The sequence below is a fragment of the Artemia sp. Qi Xiang Cuo genome, chromosome 15, assembly GCF_049724085.1.
Source record: "Artemia sp. Qi Xiang Cuo chromosome 15, ASM4972408v1, whole genome shotgun sequence".
In the NCBI taxonomy this organism is placed as follows: domain Eukaryota; kingdom Metazoa; phylum Arthropoda; class Branchiopoda; order Anostraca; family Artemiidae; genus Artemia; species Artemia sp. Qi Xiang Cuo.
The window spans coordinates 47718687-47737520 of NC_142808.1; the positions used below are offsets into that span (position 1 = coordinate 47718687).

General features: G+C 34.4%; 1 protein-coding gene across 1 annotated transcript in view; it reads left to right on the forward strand.

Moving 5' to 3' along the window:
- The window catches only part of LOC148943755 (uncharacterized), a 117674-nt gene that overhangs the window by 46361 nt on the left and 52479 nt on the right, over positions 1-18834 (forward strand). The window contains exon 4 of the mRNA XM_089101365.1: positions 9555-9872. Coding sequence (XP_088957491.1) covers positions 9555-9872 — 318 coding nt within the window. The remainder of the gene's footprint in view (positions 1-9554; positions 9873-18834) is intronic.

Consider the following 18834-nt stretch of genomic DNA (forward strand, 5'->3'; position numbering starts at 1 on the left):
GCTATTGTGAAAGAAAAGAAAATGACAGAGCCTAAGGGAGAAAGTTCGAAAAGAACTGAAGTAGGGGTGAAGGAAGTAAGGGGCATCACCCCCCTGAGTAGTCTGAGAGGATTTAAGGAGCCAGAGGCAAAATCAACCCAATCTTCAAAACGAACGTTAAGTAGCCTATCTTTATCGTCAACTACAAGTGAAAAAACGAGCGAAAATAAGACTGAAAGAAGTGAGCTGCCAAAGAGGCAGAAGAAACCTGGACAAAAATAAATGAGATTTGCGACGCTGAACGTCAACGGGATAAAACAGGAAAAACGACAGAGTTTAGTTTTAGATTTTATTGTAAAGCAGAGAATTGATATACTGTGTCCCCAAGAATCAGATACAGTAAAGATAAGAAATACTGAAAGACAGGGATGCCACTACATTGCTGGAGGACTCCGACCTTACACAGCATACATAGTGAACGAAAGATTTAAGGATATTTGAGGAACACTGCGTTTTCAAGAGGATGGTGAAGTCAGCAGCACTTGCTGGAAAGGAGTCGTTTTTGTAAATTTGATTTACCTTCAGGCACAAATGAAGCAAGAGAAAGACAGTTGGTAATACAAAATACTATTCTACGATATTTAAGACCTGGCCTGCTATTGCTATTTGGCGACTTTAACTGTGTTTAGGAAGAAAAAGACATTTTGAGTTCGAGCCGGAAAAACATTAAAGGAAAATTACCATCGAATAAAAAGGAGTGGTAAAAACATGGACACTCGTAGATCTGTGGCAAGAAATGAGAATGGAGAGGGGTTTCACGAGAATAGAAAAAAGGAACAGCACGAGGATCGACAGGGTGTATTGTTGGAAAGACGGAATGAAAAATATAGAAAATATCGCCGTGCCTTTCTCCGACCACTGTGCACTATTAGTAGATATAAAGCTAGAGGATATGGAATATGTTACGCTACCCATGAAGTGACCTTTTTGGCGAATGGATATTAGTTCCCTCTAGGGATATGATAAAGAAGAAATAAAAAAAGAAGTAAGAAGACTTCTGGCCAGTTACCAGGAATCGTGTCACCTGCTGTAATTTTGGTTGAATTTTAAAAGGAAAATAGAAGTATTCATGCACGATAAAGAAAAAGAGCCAGAACGCCAAAGAAACGCAAATAAAAGGTACTTATACAGAGTGTTAAACGACTTAAAGAAAGAAATAGGAGAGGGAGAGTCTGTATGGCTCGAATATGAGCAAATTAAGAGAGCAATAAAAGATCTCGAGTACGGGGAGTATGAGAGATGGAAAACTCGGAATCGAATGGCAGAAATGTTTGCATCGGACCAGGTAAACCTAGCTTCTGTAGTTAAAGCAAGAAAAAAAGAGAAAAAAATAGCCTGAGGAAAGTAAAAAGGGAAGATGGAAAAGTAGTAGAAGAGCAAAAAGAATTGGTTGAAGCAGTGACATAGAGGTTCAAGGGACTGTTTAAAAGAAAGGAGACGGAAGGTGAAGAGAGACGATAATATTTTAATGAATACCAAACGAGCCGCAAGGTAAGCGAGGAGGAAAACGAAAATTTAAGGAGCCATGTCTCGAAAGAAGAAATTGAACTAGTTTTAAGGTAAGCTAAAAAGAAAAAGTCCCCCGGTATAGATGGGCTGAGCTACGAGTTTTATTTGGAGCTATGGGAAGAAACGAGGGATTTTTACGAAAAATTCATTAACGCTTTTATCACAGACGGGTACCCGGAAGAGGAGGAAGTATTATCCCTTGTACACAAAAAGGGGGAACGATCTGATCTACGCAATTGGAGACCCATCTCCTTGCTTTGCTGCGACTACAAGATTGCATCCCTAGTGCTAACAAAAAAATTAGGAAAAATAACGCCACATATACCAGGAAGCTACCAGTTCGGGGGGATAAAAGAAAGAAAAGCACAGCATATTTTGAGCGTTCTAAGAGATGTATTATATAGGAGAGATGAGATGACCAAAAAGAAAAATGAAATGTGGAAACTTGCTTATTTCTTAAGTGTGGATGTTGAGAAAGCATATGATTCGGTTGACAGGGAAATTTTATGGCCTTTGATGATTTTAAAGTATGGTTTTCATGAGGATTTTGTTCGTATGTTCAAAAGCCTTTATCAAAAGCCAATAGCTGTCATAAATGTAAATGGCTCCCTTACAAGGAGGATTGATTTGGAGATATCGTTGAGACAGGGCGACCCGGCTTCGCCATACCTCTTTGTAATATACATTGATCCTTTGTTCAAATACGTAGAAGACCGTATAATCGGTTTACACCTCCGTAAGGAGATATGCTTAAAGGCCCTGGGGTTTATAGATGATGCAACTTTTACCCTGTCAAGTGTCAAAGATGTAAAGGCAGTTCTACAAGGACTTGACTGGTATGAGAGGAATTTTAGGTTAAAAATCCACAAGGGAAAAAGCAATCTTTTACCAATACTGGAATCAGAAAATACGGAAAAAATGATGGAGGAACTTTGGATAGCGAAACTAGAAAAGGCGAAAATACTTGGAGTGACATGGACCCATGGGATGAAGTTGGGTAAATTATGGGAAGGAAAAATACAGAAAATTGAAGGGATACTGGCGACGGCAAATGATGTTGAAGAGTGTTCTTTGTTTTTCAGAGTGACATATGTAAACACATATTGTCTACCACTATTGTTCTATTTCGCGTCAGCTTTCGAGCTAGATGAAGGGAGTGCTAAGAGAATAGAAAAAATTTTTTGGAGGTTAGTGTGGAGAGGAAAAATTGAAAAGTTGAGCATGAAAATGCTCTTTGTACCCAGAGTAAAAGGAGGAATAATAGTGTTAAATTATAGGAATGTATGCCAATCACTTGTTAGGAGAAATGCGATTGAGATGCTCCAAAGGGACGATGAAATTGGATATTTGGAGAGAGATTGGCTACTACCGGTCTTGAACGACGTAGTTGAGGAACAAGTTTTGACGCTAGTGGAAGAGGTCCCAGATCAGTTAAAAGGAAACAGCGGAAACTTAAAGAGAATTGAGATCAAAAGGAGTGTTTCAGGACGGATTGAGTCAGATAGAAGGAAAAAGGGTCAAAGATGATTACATATGGACCCGAGAAGACGATTTTTCATACCATTTTAAAGAATAAGAACCTTTCATGAATTATGATGCGGCTTTCTAAAATCTAAATGAAGTACCGTGTGAAACTAGAGAAAGAGAGGTGATGTTTATGCTGATACACACCATACTACCTTACCGAGATAGAATAAGTCGTTTCAAGAAGGGCAAAATAAAATAGTGCAACCTGTGCCATGAAATGGTGGTTGATGGTTTACAGCATGAATTTAAAGAATGTATTTTTAACAAGGAAGTTTTTAGTTTTATTTTTGACGTTTTTAGGGGTGAGAATATAGAGATGGTGAGTAAATATTAAAAAAAAAAAATTGAAGTTAGATTTTGAAAGAAAAGGTGATGAAAAGAGGCAGAAAGAAATGTTATTAATTGTAATATGGGCATGTACCCATATTTGGAAATGAGGAAAAAGAAAAGGAGAGTTGAGTTAGAAAGATTTATAGGAGTAGTTAAAGGGAAAGTAGAGCTTTTGAGAAAGAATAGAAAATGGAAAGAAAGAATTGATGAGGAGTGGATAGAGTTTGATAAAGTTTTTTTTTTTTTTTTACGGCAATCAAGTAAAGTATGAATTTTATTTGGAAATTTAAAGTTTATGGGTAATTTGTTAGAATTTTTTAACCCTTCTTCCTAAATAAGTATTGTGTTGTTTAAGTATATGTTTTATTGTTTGTTGAGGTTTTTGTAAGGGAAGAATGGTTCAAATTGTATTTTTTTTATTTTCTTTTTTTTTATTTTTTTTTTTTTGATGGAAGCTTGAAGGGGTAATATAAAAATTGGAATGTAGTTGAAGCCACCGCCAAAGGATTCTCCTAAGGAGGGGGTGCATCCTACAAGCGGGACGTGTGTTTTATTTTGTTTTGTTTTTATTTGTGTTGTAGTATATCCCGGAAAGTAACCTGTTGTATTTGTTTGCCTTAATTCATTTTTAGTTGGTATAAAAGGGAATTTTTTTTCTGTTTTGAAAAGGGAGTCTATAGTTAGGATGATGAAAATTTTATATTTGATTAATTTAGTTTTTTAAATTTCAGAGACATAAAGGAGGAGAAAATAGAGGAAGAGAAGTTTTTTTTGGTGGTTGTAGTTTGGTTGAAGTTTGTAATTTTGTTGAATTTATTTTTTAATAGGAGAAAAATGTAGATGAAGGGTAAAAGGGGAAAAATGGAAAACGGGAAGGGAAAAAAAATAAAAATATAGGATAAAAAATACAGAAAATGATAATGAAGGTTAATAATCCTTATTGAAAATTTTGATCATGTTAATTATGTATAGTAGCAGTGTGTTTTTATCAATATTGTTTGGATAAAAAATTAAAAAAATAAATGTCGTTTTTAAATTAGTGTAGGTGACATTAAAGTTTTGAAATTATGTGAAAAAGATTTAAAACAAATAAAGACCGGTACTGTTATATAAAACAGTAGTGGCAAATTGAACCCTTTTGACGTGCCTGATGTAAAACATGCTCAGAATTTAGAATTGGGAGTTCAGAATTCGAATGGGCTTATGCTACCTTAGCAAGCAGGAATTGTTCCTGTTCATGGTTCTAGTAGGTTGACTTCAAATACTCAATCTAATTCATTTGCTCAATCTACCCAATCTACTCAACTACTGTAGATCAATCTGCTCAGTCTGATCAATTTAATCAATCTAGCCAATCGTCTTTGTCTACTCAGGCTAGAATTGGGGCCTTCAGCCTTTTTAAATAAAACTTTTGTACATTGAAGATACAGGACAATTTTAAACCTTAAAACTAGAAGAAATGACTCTAAATATGATCATTAATCATTAATTATGCTAACGTGTTAACTGGCACTTAATTCAAAATTTACCAGAAGACAATTAGCATAGCCTATCGGTAGTTAAAAGTCTAAGTCCGTCCTGTACCCATCAAGTAAATGAGCACATGAGATAAGTGAGCATATCAAGTAAATGAGCACATGAGATAAGTGAGCACATCAAGTAAATGAGCACATGAGATAAGTGAGCACATCAAGTAAATGACCTGGCAATTAGACTAACGGCAATTAGGATAAACTAGACTAACGATGAGCAGCATGATATTGGAAATTATACAGATTTTATTGATTGAATTTTAGTATAATCCCCTTTAAATTGGTTTCTTTTGGTAAATAAACTATGACTAATATGCCAACTAAACTCGTATTAATGCTTGTAACTATACTGCAAATAAAATCGTATTGATACATGCCTTGTTTCAAAGAGGTCGTGGTAACTAACCAGGGGCGGATCCAGGATTTTTTAGGGGGGGGGCAAAATAGGTTGAGCCAATAAACTTGCGTTAATTAAGTAAATTTCACTACTTTAAACTACGTTTGGGGGGGGGCCCTCACCCCCTGGGTCCGCCACTGTAACTAACTAAAAGTACAGAATGACTTGTGTCTGCAGTAACCGAGCCTAAAAAAAGTTTGATAAAAATAAATATATCAAAATAATTTCTTTTTTAGGGGGATTTTACATATATAAAATCCATTAAATTTTACTTTACCCATAAAAGACCACAAGCCTGAAAAAACAGCTTAATTTAAGAGACACAGATGAGAAACACTCCATAAATGGGCTGTAATCTCGACTTAAGTTGTAGCATCGCGTCCAGCATGCCCAAGATCCCTATTGCAAAGCCCTCTACCTGCTATATGCAAAAACACTAGAAAATTTGTATTTTATCCCCTCCCCAAAGCATGGTAATATATGGGTAATAGCTTCATTTTTGGTCTTTTTTACCCAGGTATGATCATATAGAATAAGCAGTCATCGAATGTAGGGAGAGGGTTCAATTTTATTCATTTTGCCAATTCTAAGAAGCATAAGGGACCGTTTCAGAGGAGAGTGCCAATTTCTATTATCTTTTACCACAATTCAAAACTTGGCCCAAACAGAACCAAATTGCTATCAAGCGGAATTTTGTTCCCATCCAAAAAAATAGTTGCCCAGATGTAACAAAAGACTATGCCTAGTCTTGCTTTCCTCCTCGCACAAATAAATCTCTTATCTCTTTTTCAAGGATCAGCTACTGAGTATGGGTCTATGTCTGAGGAATGGCATAATTGAAAAACATACATTACTATTACCATTATTTGTTTATTTGATGTTTTGTTTATTGTGTTAATTCAATAAGTTGAGTTCAATAGCCAAGTATAATGAATGAATAAGTGATTTATTTTCCCATTAACAATAAAAGCGACTACAAGCAAGAGTCCCTTATTTTAAATACTTTTGGTACCAAATTTAGTAACATCGTTAAATGTCAGAGCCATCTTTGTTATTACATGCGCATCCTCTAAATATTTTCTTGAGGTTTATCATGCTAGTCCAAGTTTAGGTGTGTTATTTTTTTTTTTTTTTTTTTTTTTTTTGCAGTTCTACGCTTTCATCGTAAGACTGTAATTTTGCTATTAATTGATGACCGAGATCCAGGTCTATCTACGGACTGTATTATCCTTTTTTAATTTTTTTAGATTGAAAAATGCATTGAAGAGATGCAAAATAGAAATTTCTTTCCAATTTCTCAACAAGTTTAAATCATTATATTACAGAAATTCTAAATAGTATCAGGATTTTCGTCCGGCGAATCGTTAGATCTGAAGATATTATCCGATATACTTAACAAGGAATTTTAACAAGGAAATTGTCCTGTCCTTTTGGGGCAAGTTACAGCTGTAGGCTTGTCTCAAAATCCCATGTCTTGCTGAGAATTCAGTGAATAATTCAAGAAACGACCATTATGCCCCCTCCCCTATTTCTTGAAAAATACATTTCCCCCTCCCCTAATTTTTTCGTAAATTTACGCCACTAGTTGCAAATATTATAAGATGTGGATGTCTTTATTTCTGAATATTCCTATGTTAACACTATGTTCCTGTGCAAAAACTCTGAAAGAAGATAACTACAAAACGAACAAAATCTCTCTAAACAGCCTCTCCAAACAAAACCTCTCTAAATATAATTAATATTTTGTCTCATATAGAATTGCCCATCTGACCAAATATTCGATTCATGCAGGATATTCTAAATTCTATAGACACATTTTATCTTTATAGTGGCTTGGTCAGTTTTATGCAGATTGATTTGAAATACAAAAAATAATAATTTATTTGTAATCGCTATCATTTGGACCCTTCTTCCTACTCTGCTTCTAATATTTTAGGCAGTCTTTACGATTGGTAAAAACATTGCAATTATGTTGAAATGTCATACTGTAGGAATATTGACAGTTGCAAATTTTATAGTATTCGCAGAATGTCTGAATGTTCTATGTTGAAGCTATGTTCCTATGTGCAAGCTCTGAAAGGAGAAAACTACAACACGAACAGGACCTCTCTAGACCACTATGCCATAATTAAGAAGGTTTTTAATGCTCAATTCTAAATCTGGCCCCAAGAAGATAAGTTCTTTCTTAACATTTCTTTTCCAATATAACTTAATGTAAGACTCGAAATACTTTAATTTATATAAATTTATTTGATATATTATAAAAATAACTTTTTACAATTATTATTTGGGTCCTTGTTTTTGCTTTTTTGCTATGCATAAATGGCCAGTTACTTGTCTATTATATAAAACACACTCGAGAAGTGAAGTTTGTTGAATGCTAATGAAATAAAACAAAATTATGATGAAAATATAATAGTTTAGAAACGAATTTGAGCTATATATTTGCACATTAGGGAGAGGGGAGGTAAAGCATAGCTTATATTAAATACGTAACCAAAACAAACCTATTTTAACCTACAAACCTATTTAACCTAATGAAAAAAAAATATGATGAAAACAGAATACATTATTAGCAAAATTGGGAAAACTACAACTTGAAAATAGGCTTCCAGAACGCAGAAATGTCCTCAAGAATCACGTAACTTGGCCTTCTGTCTTTACTGCCGCCCGCCACATGTATTCTACTAAGTATGAACGCAAATGATGGCAGGATGTAAACTAACCGGTGTCCTCAAGAATCGCGTTAATAATGAACTAAGATGAATTAGGTCAAGAATCTCGTTAATAATTAACTCTTCTTTGTCTTTGAGACGCTCAGCTGAAGCCAAAGCTCCCAATTTAATAATCCACAAATGGCCTTCACAATTTTGCTAATAAAGTATTCTATTTTTTCATATTTTATTGGCACCGAACTTCACTTCTCCAGTGTGTTTTATATAATAGAAAAGTACCAATGGCCATCCCCCCGAGGCCTCCAAGCTCAAGGAAATACAGGAAAAGAGGGAAGAAAAAAACTTACCCAACAATATAAAAAAATAGCATCCTGATGCTATTAGTTATTAGATGGTACACAGAGCCGATAAAAAAAAAAAAAAAAAAAGAAGATAGCATGGAAACAAGAAAAGAGAAACAAAGACGAAGGTGATAGCAACTACTAACGACCACCTCAAAAAAAAAAAAATTAGAACCAACTCAAAAAGTAGTTTAAGACTTTAGTGACACCACGTGTCAGAATTCCGCAGATTATATTGTTTGCCAGGTAATTATCTTGTAGTCTTATTCTGTTAGTAATTTGACCTTAATGAGTCCATAATAAATAAAGCGATACCAAATAAGGTTAGTTGGTACAATCAGATAATATTAAAGATTATACAAGTTACTATCCATACTTCGGATCACACAGAAAATAGACAGGTACTGTTGGTCATATTATCACATAGTAAAGCCTCATTAGGCCACACTATCAGTATCTAGTAATTTTAGTATATAGTAATTGGTAGATGATAAGAAGAAACTACCATAAAAAAAGACCATTAGGTATCTCTCACAAAGTGTTGCAAACAAAATTACTAACGTTAAACCTCGATAGTATTGATAGCAGATCTTTCTCATCGATGCAAGTATAATCATTGATTTATTTAAAAACTAACATAGACATAGCAAACAAAATAGAAATTATAGAAATAGAAATATAGCGATTTAGAAAACAAACTTAATAAAATAGGAATTTTGAAGGAAAACCCATACCTGTGTGTCTTTAAACCTTTTAAAATAAAATAATTGTCCATTATGTAAGATAGGATAATCTATGGAACCCTACTAGTGGACCGTCAGTATTGGAAAAGCTTACTAAAGTGTAATATTTTCAGTTGAAGTTTATCTGTTAGATAGTATTGACTAAATTCTTCTCGCGTACTTTTATGTGTCATTTAATCAAAGCGAATTAGAAGTGAATTTCACAAATATCTCAGACAATTGTTAAAACAGATGACTTCATATTGCATAAAAATTTTTACCTTGATCAAGAAATTTGAAATGAAAAATATTTTTGTAATTTTTTTAACTCTTTTTTTTTGCTTTACTCTTTAGAAACAAAAACTGTTTTGAAAGAGTGAAATCTGCCATGGTTCTACAGTGTTTCTGGAGTTTTATATATAAACTTTGATTTTAAAAGAGACATTAAAATGTTATATTGTTAAAAAAATCACTTTTTTCAGATGATCCCTGTAATCACCTCGTCCATTGGAACGTTTATAGTTGGGTTTTCAGTGGCCTACCATGCACTTTCAGAATTTCTCCCACCATCATTAGCCAATCATCTTTGGGTTCAAAACCTCTTTTGTCTTTGTGGAATCTTTGGCGCAATATTTCATGGGATGATAATATCATGGCCTCGAAAAAAACTACTATCCATTATGAGCATGGCACAAGTGATCTCCTGGCTTTTAGTTCTTTTCGGAAGGGGAGAATTGCTACTTCTTGGCTCTCGTGGTATTGCTGGTTTTGCATCAGGTGTCACAGTTGGATTAGTACAAGTAAGTCAGGTATTGTATTCTATATACACAGAGTGACTAATGATGGCACTAATGAAAAGGTCTTGGGAATATTGAAGGCTTTCAAGCCCTAATTACAATTCTATACATAATTTCAAACTGGTTCTGTTCACAAACACATTTTAATATAAGTAATGCAAAAAGAGACGTAATTTACTATGGGCAGGCGGGGACAACTACCCTTTCCCCTCCCAAACCTAATTTGATCCCCCCCCTCCCTAAGATGAAATTTAGCGTCCCAAAAATCTTGCCAAAACTGAGATAGCCCTACATAGTTCAAGCATCCACAGAAACAGATCACTTTTTTTTTTAGTATACCTTTGCCTTAATTTTGACCGAACTTTGACCCTCACCCCCAGCCGCCCCAAGAATTTTGACGAAACTGTTCAGCTGAATGCCACAGTAACATTTCGTCAATTCTTTACTCACAATGTCGTGCTTTGTGGCTATTCTTTTCTCACATTTGTATTTATAAATCCTGGTAATTTTGTGCTCTTATGGAAGGAGTAGTGTATCACAAAAACAGAATTCAAATGGTCATGTGTCGCAGTAAGAGGTAACCCAATTATTTGGTCAAATACTATGCTTTTAGACCCGGTGGAAGACAAAAAGCATAGATGTTGTGACTCTAAACATGTGCTCCCACAAGACAATCACTAATAATACTTCAGCACTTCCCGTTAAAGGTAGTTGTCGGCCTTAGAGTTGTCATGCATCATGCAAGTGCTATTTTAGGACTATTTCATCATGTGTAGCACTATAGCGCGGGCTACATTGAATGTCGCACTTTTTCTCTATTGTGACCAAATTAAAATTTTAGACATATAAAATGCAATTACATGCAGAGGCAAATCTCCAGCATTTTTAGTGGGGGGGGGGAGGTCAAGAGGAATATATATCCGGATAGTCAAGGGGCATGGGATCAATAAAAATAAAAAATCCTCCCCATTATTGGGGTGGGGAAACTGCCCCCCCCCCCAAACGACGACCCTGATTATATGATGTGTCTCACATCAAAATATATGCAAGAACATTTCTTTTGCATGTCAATAATCTAAATAAATTTACATACAGGATATTCGTGTGCGCGCACATTTTCTCATTCAGTGCTCTATTCAGCTCACCATACATTTTTATTCTTTTACAATAAAAAATTGCTCTAAAAACAAATCTAAGTACACTTAAATGGAACATGCGCTGTTACCCTAAAACGGAGCAAACAGAACGGGCCTATAGTCAAAATCATTTTTTTTACTGTAACACCAAAAATCGCTTTGTAGCACGCACATTTGGGCAGTTGCAGCACTTTAGGAACTGACCTTGGTGGTAACCCTGGTCAGCCTTTAGAAATGATGCAGATTACTCTAATAACTCATATCTGGATTTTCTGGTGTGATCTTATGTGAGTTTCAGGGATTGAAGTATATGAAGGGCAGCCATGTTTGACAACAGGCTTATACGGGAGTATGATCAATCTGGATGGGATCTGGAATCTGAATGGGAGGCAATCAAAAATATCGTCATTATTTAACAGCTGCGTGGGGAACATACGTTGAAACATTTTGATTAGCTTCATCCATACCTCTGTTCATGATTTTTCTTAAGTAAGCATTGGAACATTGGTTGAATATGGCTCTGCAATGATACAAATATTAACAAACTTCTTCTTACAAAAACAAAAAGAAAAATCATAAGCGACCAGCGTTCACATGTAAAAAGTATGGCATAATAACTAAAGAACCGAATTACAGATTGAATCCAAGATTGGACAGTGGCTAGTATTTCAAAAACAAACGTTTTAGGAGCAGTTTTGCAAAATCACCCTTTTAGCTCCATTTACAAAATCATATTTTTGCAACAGGGGTCCAGAAACTCTGTAAATTAAAAATTTCGTAGTTTTGTGAACAGCTGCATGGTGCATGGGGAAGATAAATACGTTTTAAAATTTGCTGCATAGATCCATACCTCCTTCCGTTATTTCTCTGAAAGTAAGCCTTAGATCATAGGTGGATTATGGCTATGCAATAAGCAATAATAAATAAGCAATAATCAAGGTAGATGGCATAATTTGTCAAGAATTAGATGGCAGACTAAATCCTAAATTGAACAGCAGCCTTGCGCTTAGAAAACTATCATTTTTAAAATAGGAAGTTCTACTGGCATATCCAGAAAGGTCTTCTGAGGGGGGGGTGGATTCACCGATTTTAGGGTCAGCAAAGACAACATACCTGGGCCTAGTGTGTGTATAGTCTCCCTATGTTTTTTGTTCAACGGATCTATTTACCAAGACTGTACGCCATTTTGAGGAAACTTGAATCTTGCGTGGGATTTAAAATTACAATAAATTGAGAAAGGGCAGTTTTTAGGTATAACGTGCTGTAGGTTGAAAACAAAAGTTTTTTCTAAAAGTGATTTTTTTCTACAAAGAAATGTTGAGTTTTACCGACTTTTCTTAGAAATTTCATTGAGTACTTCATCCTGTGTAACCCCGATTTGTTCGTGTATGTATGCGACTGTCAGATCATTTAGTCATTTTGCGGAAGTTTTTATTCTCAAGTAGGTCCTTAGCAACTTCAGTGAAGAAACTTCAGTGAAGAACATTCATGCGTTCAAGGAGTGAATTATATTGTTACTAAAATACAAAGTAATTTCATTTACCACGGGCAAGTTGTCAGTATTTAAATACTGGCAAATGCTATTGTCTCAATCGTATAGTAGAATACAAAGATGCTCACCAGAAAGTCTCACTTTTCAATCATATACTCTGGAGAAGTTGACGTTTTCATTGACTTGAAGCAAGTTTCCTCTTTTCATTTTTTTAATGGATACTTCACATATTTTATAAATACTTTATACAGTATTACATATTATAGCATACTTCACGTATTACACATATTTTTTAAATGCATACTTCAAATATTTTATAACTATGTAATATTTAATAATTATATAATTTAATTATTATATAATGTTTATATGAAATTATATTTATAAAATATATAGCGTTCCACCAGTAACTGATTATTGATATTTCCCGTATCAAGTGACCATATCTATATTGTTTAGAGTAAATCATTTACTAAGTGCTCTTCTGCTAAGAAGGTGTTAAGCTTTTTGGAAGTTCTGGAGGTGAAAATTGGACCATTATAGCGAATTTTAGTGGTTGCAATACAAAGGGTTGTTTAGATGTTTCCCTTCATATCTTTTATTTGGCTTACCATATGAGAATGATTATATATTTAAAAAAAAAATATTGTTGAGAATTATCTTTTTGAACTGGTCAACATTGGCCTTGGAATCAATTGTTGCAGAAAAATGAAAGAGTAACCTTTCGATGTTCCGAGAATACAACATCATTTTTGGATTATAACTAGTATGTCAATTTAAAACCTGTAATTCGACCAAATGCAAGCATAATTTGATCAAATGCAAGTTCCATTACCGTCGGGATTGGGCACTTGTCTCAAACATAAGACGTCACTCCCAGGGCTAAAGGTCGTAGTATCTGAAATTTTTGCTTTTATTTGGAAATTCCCAAAAACTCTTTACAAATCTGTTCTCAAAGAGAAACTCTAAAGCGTGATTTAGACAAAGAGAATTCAAAGCGTGATAGAACGTATATTACCCTCCTGATGTCCTTTTGGGAATTTCTCAGCAAACAATCTATGTCAATCATCTTGCAAAAAAAATTCAGATACGACCTTTAGAATGACAGTGAAAGAATGACAGTAACAAAATCCATGACACTCAAATTACCGTTTCAACACTGTTGCGCTAATTAGTGAAGGAGTGACTTAAACCTGCTGAATTACTGCATTTTTTGGAGACTTGAAATCCCTCAAACATTTATTGAAATCCCTGCATAAATTTTGAGCTTATTTTTAAAAAAGAGTAAAGATTGAAATATAAATATATTTTCAAACTACCAATGTAATTATACAATTATAGTGATATAACTTAACTCAGAATAACACAAAAATACTCAGTATACCGCTTTCAAGAAGTTATAAGGAGGATGTTGACTTGTTCAAAAGACACTATGTCCGTCAAAGTTATCAAAGGGCATATCTACAACATCTCAAGAACAGCTGTGAGCATTAATTTGAACCTTCTGGAGAATGCCGAGGGTCATGATGAACTAAATCAACAGACAATATGCGTATCCAGGTCGCCACAAGAGCGTATCGGTAATATTAAGGGGAACGGCTAGGGGCATTAAGTTGAAACTATTAGGGAGGACTGAGGGGGTGTTGAACTGAATCAAAATATACTATATATACGCAGGATGACAAAGAGGTGTATATACAGCATCTCAGGAACGACTGAGCGTATTAGGTTGAAACTTCCAGGTAGGCCTAATGATGAAGGGGTTGTTGAGCTAAATTAAAAGACACCTTATCCCTTCAGGTTGTCAAAAAGACGGACCTGCAATGCATTACAGGTCCGAAAGGAGGTATAAATTAACCGATTAAGAGACCCAGCTGAGTCTTAGAGGGAGTATTTGACCAAAGGATAAAATAAATTTTTAAATTTGAATCAGGGGAGGGGGGCGAAAGAGTTCAATCAAGGATAACAAATTTGTGAAGAAAGTGTGGTTGAATTGTGTCCTACTCCGTTTATATTTTTTCTTGACAGCAAATTAATTTTTATTTTTAATAACAAATCAGAAATTTTTTTTTATCCCATAAGCTTGAAATACATTTGTTTAAAGAGACAAAACCTTAAAACAAGATATAATACAATAAGATTCTTATAACAAAATATTTGATCAATAGGCAATTTGTCTATTCAAGGTTGTAATAGGATGGAGGTTCCACTCGTAGAAGGTCAAAAATTAAGAAGGTTTCCAATTCATTTACTTAAATAATATGCCTCCTCCCCATCCATCCAAAATTCTATAGTACAACTGCTATTAATTTTTTTGCAAAGTTATGTCAAAATTAAAGTAAATAAATACAAATAGCAAGACAGAATCATATTTCATAAGAAGAAAAACTGACAAAAGTTTTTTAAATATTCCCTCTACTAGCCAATAAATCAAAGAAATGTAAAAAAACGAACACATATCAATTAAAAAAAATCCCCAAAAAGTAGACTTTCATTACACCCAAGACGATCAGATATAGAGTCAAATTAGTTTTCAAACTAAATCCGACATATATGACAATAAATTAATAAAGGAGAGCTAGAATAAATAGAAACTGAAATTAATAATTAAGTCAAAATAAAGATAAACAGAAATTACCTTGAACAAAAGTAGGAGTAAAGCCTACTAAGCCATCTAAAGGCCAGAGCGTCACTTGCATTTTACTGAAAACAAAATATGATCAAACATCTTCTTTCTTATACTTTGAATAAACCCAAAATTACTGAGACTTCAAGGAAAGTATATCGTAACATTTTAAATGGTCAGTCAACTTCCTTTAGTTATTTTCAGTAATCTTGGTTATTGCGAAGGTTTTTTCCTTCTTTTTTTGTTATTGCTGTTGATATTTAACAATTTATACTCCACTGCTCGAAATACGTTTTTTCCCCTACCAAAGAAAAAACGACGCTCTGTCCAAAGGCTATATTGAGAAAATCTTTTTTTTATCTTTTTTAACAAGTCTTTTAACTTTTCAAATAAATATGGCCAGGAAAATTATTATTCTTTAAAAATAAAATTTTAAAATCAAAATCCAAAGAATATTGTATTAAAAGAATTCAGCAAAATAAGATAAAAGGTTACTTCGTGAATTTGTCCAGAATCGTCACTCTCCAGAAAATCTTCCCTTTTTTAGTTGTTCCTGCGGAATGCAGGTTTGTGTCAACTTCAGAGATTTATTGATAACACTGACATAAAACGAACTAATCAAATAAATAGATGAGTGAAAAAACCTTACAGTCTTCGATTTTTTGGACGTATCTTTTTTACCTACTGAACTATGATTTATCTGTACCCTAGGGGGTAAAAATACAATGATAGCTAGCAGTGTTTTATGCCATGCAATGAATCACTCAGATTCCGAAAAGGTTTGATATTAATATTTTATTGCGACGAGAAACTTTGAAGCAGGAGATGGAGCCGCCAATCTGTCTGTTCTTCATTCTTGGAAAAAGTGGCCGTGAAGATGTTCTTTGATGTCAATACACAAGTAATAATTGCAAGCGGAATATATTAGTCTATACTTTTTTGACCACACACGTTGAAAATGGCTGGGATAGTTTTTATTTAGATACAATCTGCAATAAATGGCTCCGTTTGGATCTTCGTATTTAATTATCTAGAAATGTTACCTATATTTATGAATATGCTCTTGTTCCAGACTGGAGACTAAAACTTTTGGATACACCTAAAGAGAGAAAGGGGGAGAGAAAGAGCGAAAATGATAAGTAGATATTTACACCTATCATGGCAGGGACCTACAGGGTAGAGGAAGGGCAGCTGGGAATGGTATTTAAAAAAAAATATTTATGACTTGTAGGGGGGAAGGGGATTCAGTTTTTGGAATGATGCAAGCTGCTTCTTTTGGAATGTTCTTGCATCCAAAAAATGAACTTTAAAGCATACAAAAGCTAATAAGAACAGCCTGTGGGCTCTGCAGTCCCTAAGCCTTCTTCTATCAAGGATCTTTGTTTTAAGTGGTTTTGTACTGGAGGCAGCCACTCAGTAAAAATCTGTAGCCCACAGCATGCGTCCTCTCTAATCCCTAAGCGACCACTTGAACCCAAAACCGGTTGACACTGGTACTTTTTAAGAGGAGCCTTTTTTAAGAGGAGCTATCGTGTCTACACCAAATTTGGGTATTAGTCTTTGAAATAGAAATTATACTTTATTCTAAAATAGTTAAATACCATACTTTAGAACATGATTTCTCAGAAATATATATTTATGTTGAAATATTTTTTCTGCGAAATATTTTTTCAGAAATATTTTGATATTTTTACAAGTTCATCATTGGCTCCTCTGGCATGACCGTCAGAAAAAGAAGACATCTTTTTCTGTGTGTTATCGCATAATAACCTTATTGCTTGTTGACTTCTCTTCCGCACTCTGAAGGGTAATTCGGTCCATTTGGCCTAAAGGTAGAGATTCTAGTTTTGTTTATGTTAATAAGCGTGTTTTTGTCTATCAAATGGTATGAAAACCATTCATGTTGCCATTTGTTTAAGGTCTACCCCTTTTTTTTCGTATCTTTATTGTACTATTTCCCCCACCCCCTTAACAGTTTCCTTGTAACAAATCAGGGCATCTTTTCTATCTTTTGCTGATACTTATTCAGACTGACTACTTTTCCTTAAGTTCTTAACAGACTTATACAATATTTTACTATAATACTGTCTGGCTGCATCATCCTGATTACCAGCAATTTTGTTCATAGTCCCCATTCACCATCATCAGTAATAACACTTGTTCTTCCGGTACTTATGTATTAAACTTACTCTTTTGGAAACCAATCACGAAAAACCCGCCCATTCAAGAGACTGCTATAGAGTAATGCAATGCAAGGCGTGGATTTCATTGCGTTAACGATATTTAAACTGTTGTCTTTTGGGGTTTAGGGGGAGGGGGAAAGGTACCTAGATTAGGTTGGGTTACGTATTTAATATCTGGTATGCTTTACCCCCCACCCCCCTAATGTGCAAATATATATCCCAAATTTGTTTATAAATTATCATATATTCATCCTATTTTATTTTATTTCATTAGCATTAACCAAACTTGACTTTTTAGCAGTATATAAAAGAGTACGTTAAATACTTATGTACCGTTCTTCCTTTACTTCACTTTCATGTTTGGAACATCCAAACTTATACAGTATCTTCATCTCTTCTACCAATCTTAAATCTTTTTTTATTAATATTAAATGCCTCTTTTCTAATTTTCCTTCCTAAGACATCATTTGCTATTTCACAAGCTATTTTTCTAAAATCATTCCATGAATGTTCTATATCAGCTAATCCTAAACTCACCTATATCATACCCAACTGTTGCTGTAACATGTTTCTCCGATTCTCTTCCTGGTCAGTGGTGCTAATTTACGAAATGTAGTTAGAGGGGGGGGGGGAGGTTTTTTGTATTAAATTAGGTAGAAAGCAAAGGTATTTTCTTAACCTAAGGAGGGGCATTTTTTTAATAGATTAATAGACCAAAAACAGTGTTTTTCAGAACCTAGATTTCAGCTTTAAATCAGCGATAAATTCTACTATATAGATGTCGTTACATTAAATACCACAAATGCCTAAGATTACCTTATATCGCTAGTTTATACTCTATTGTTCTGCATCGATTCTACTTTTCCTCAATTTAAAATGTTGGCCGTATTAAAAAATTTTGAGTATAATGTTATATTATGCACCACTGTATTGCCTAATTCCAAATTTGTTTTTACTTGGTTTTTGTTGCAAAATTGTAGCTACCATCTGTCCTTGATTTCCACAGCCAGGGCAGTCGAGTCTCCAAACAAAACTTATAGATTTTGACCTGGGTTCTATTCTATTTAATCTTCTAATTATACGGGAAAGCCGTCCGAGTCACTAACATCTCTTTTATTCCATTCTGGTCGTGCATATACCATTTAGACTGCACATGCCTTACAATTCTATTCGTTCAGCGTGCAACTAGAATTCTATTACTAAAGTTTTCCTCTCAAATTAGACTTGAGAGCTTCTTTAGCCATTACAAGTCCTACTTCCTGCCTATATACCCTATATACCCTATCCTTCAACAAAAAATAAATTCCATATCATCTTGTTTCATGTTTCTCAACCTTGGAAGATGAGTTATAGTCAACAGTTCAAATTGTCTGTTTTAGTCAACAGTTCAAGTTTGGTATTAAAATTGGAATATAGTACTTCCCTTTTAACGTCGTAAAACACGATTTCACAGTTTCAAACAGGTCCATTCCCGGGGCTAATATAAGAGCTGACGATGGAGTAGTGACTCACAATCATCTGACAACAT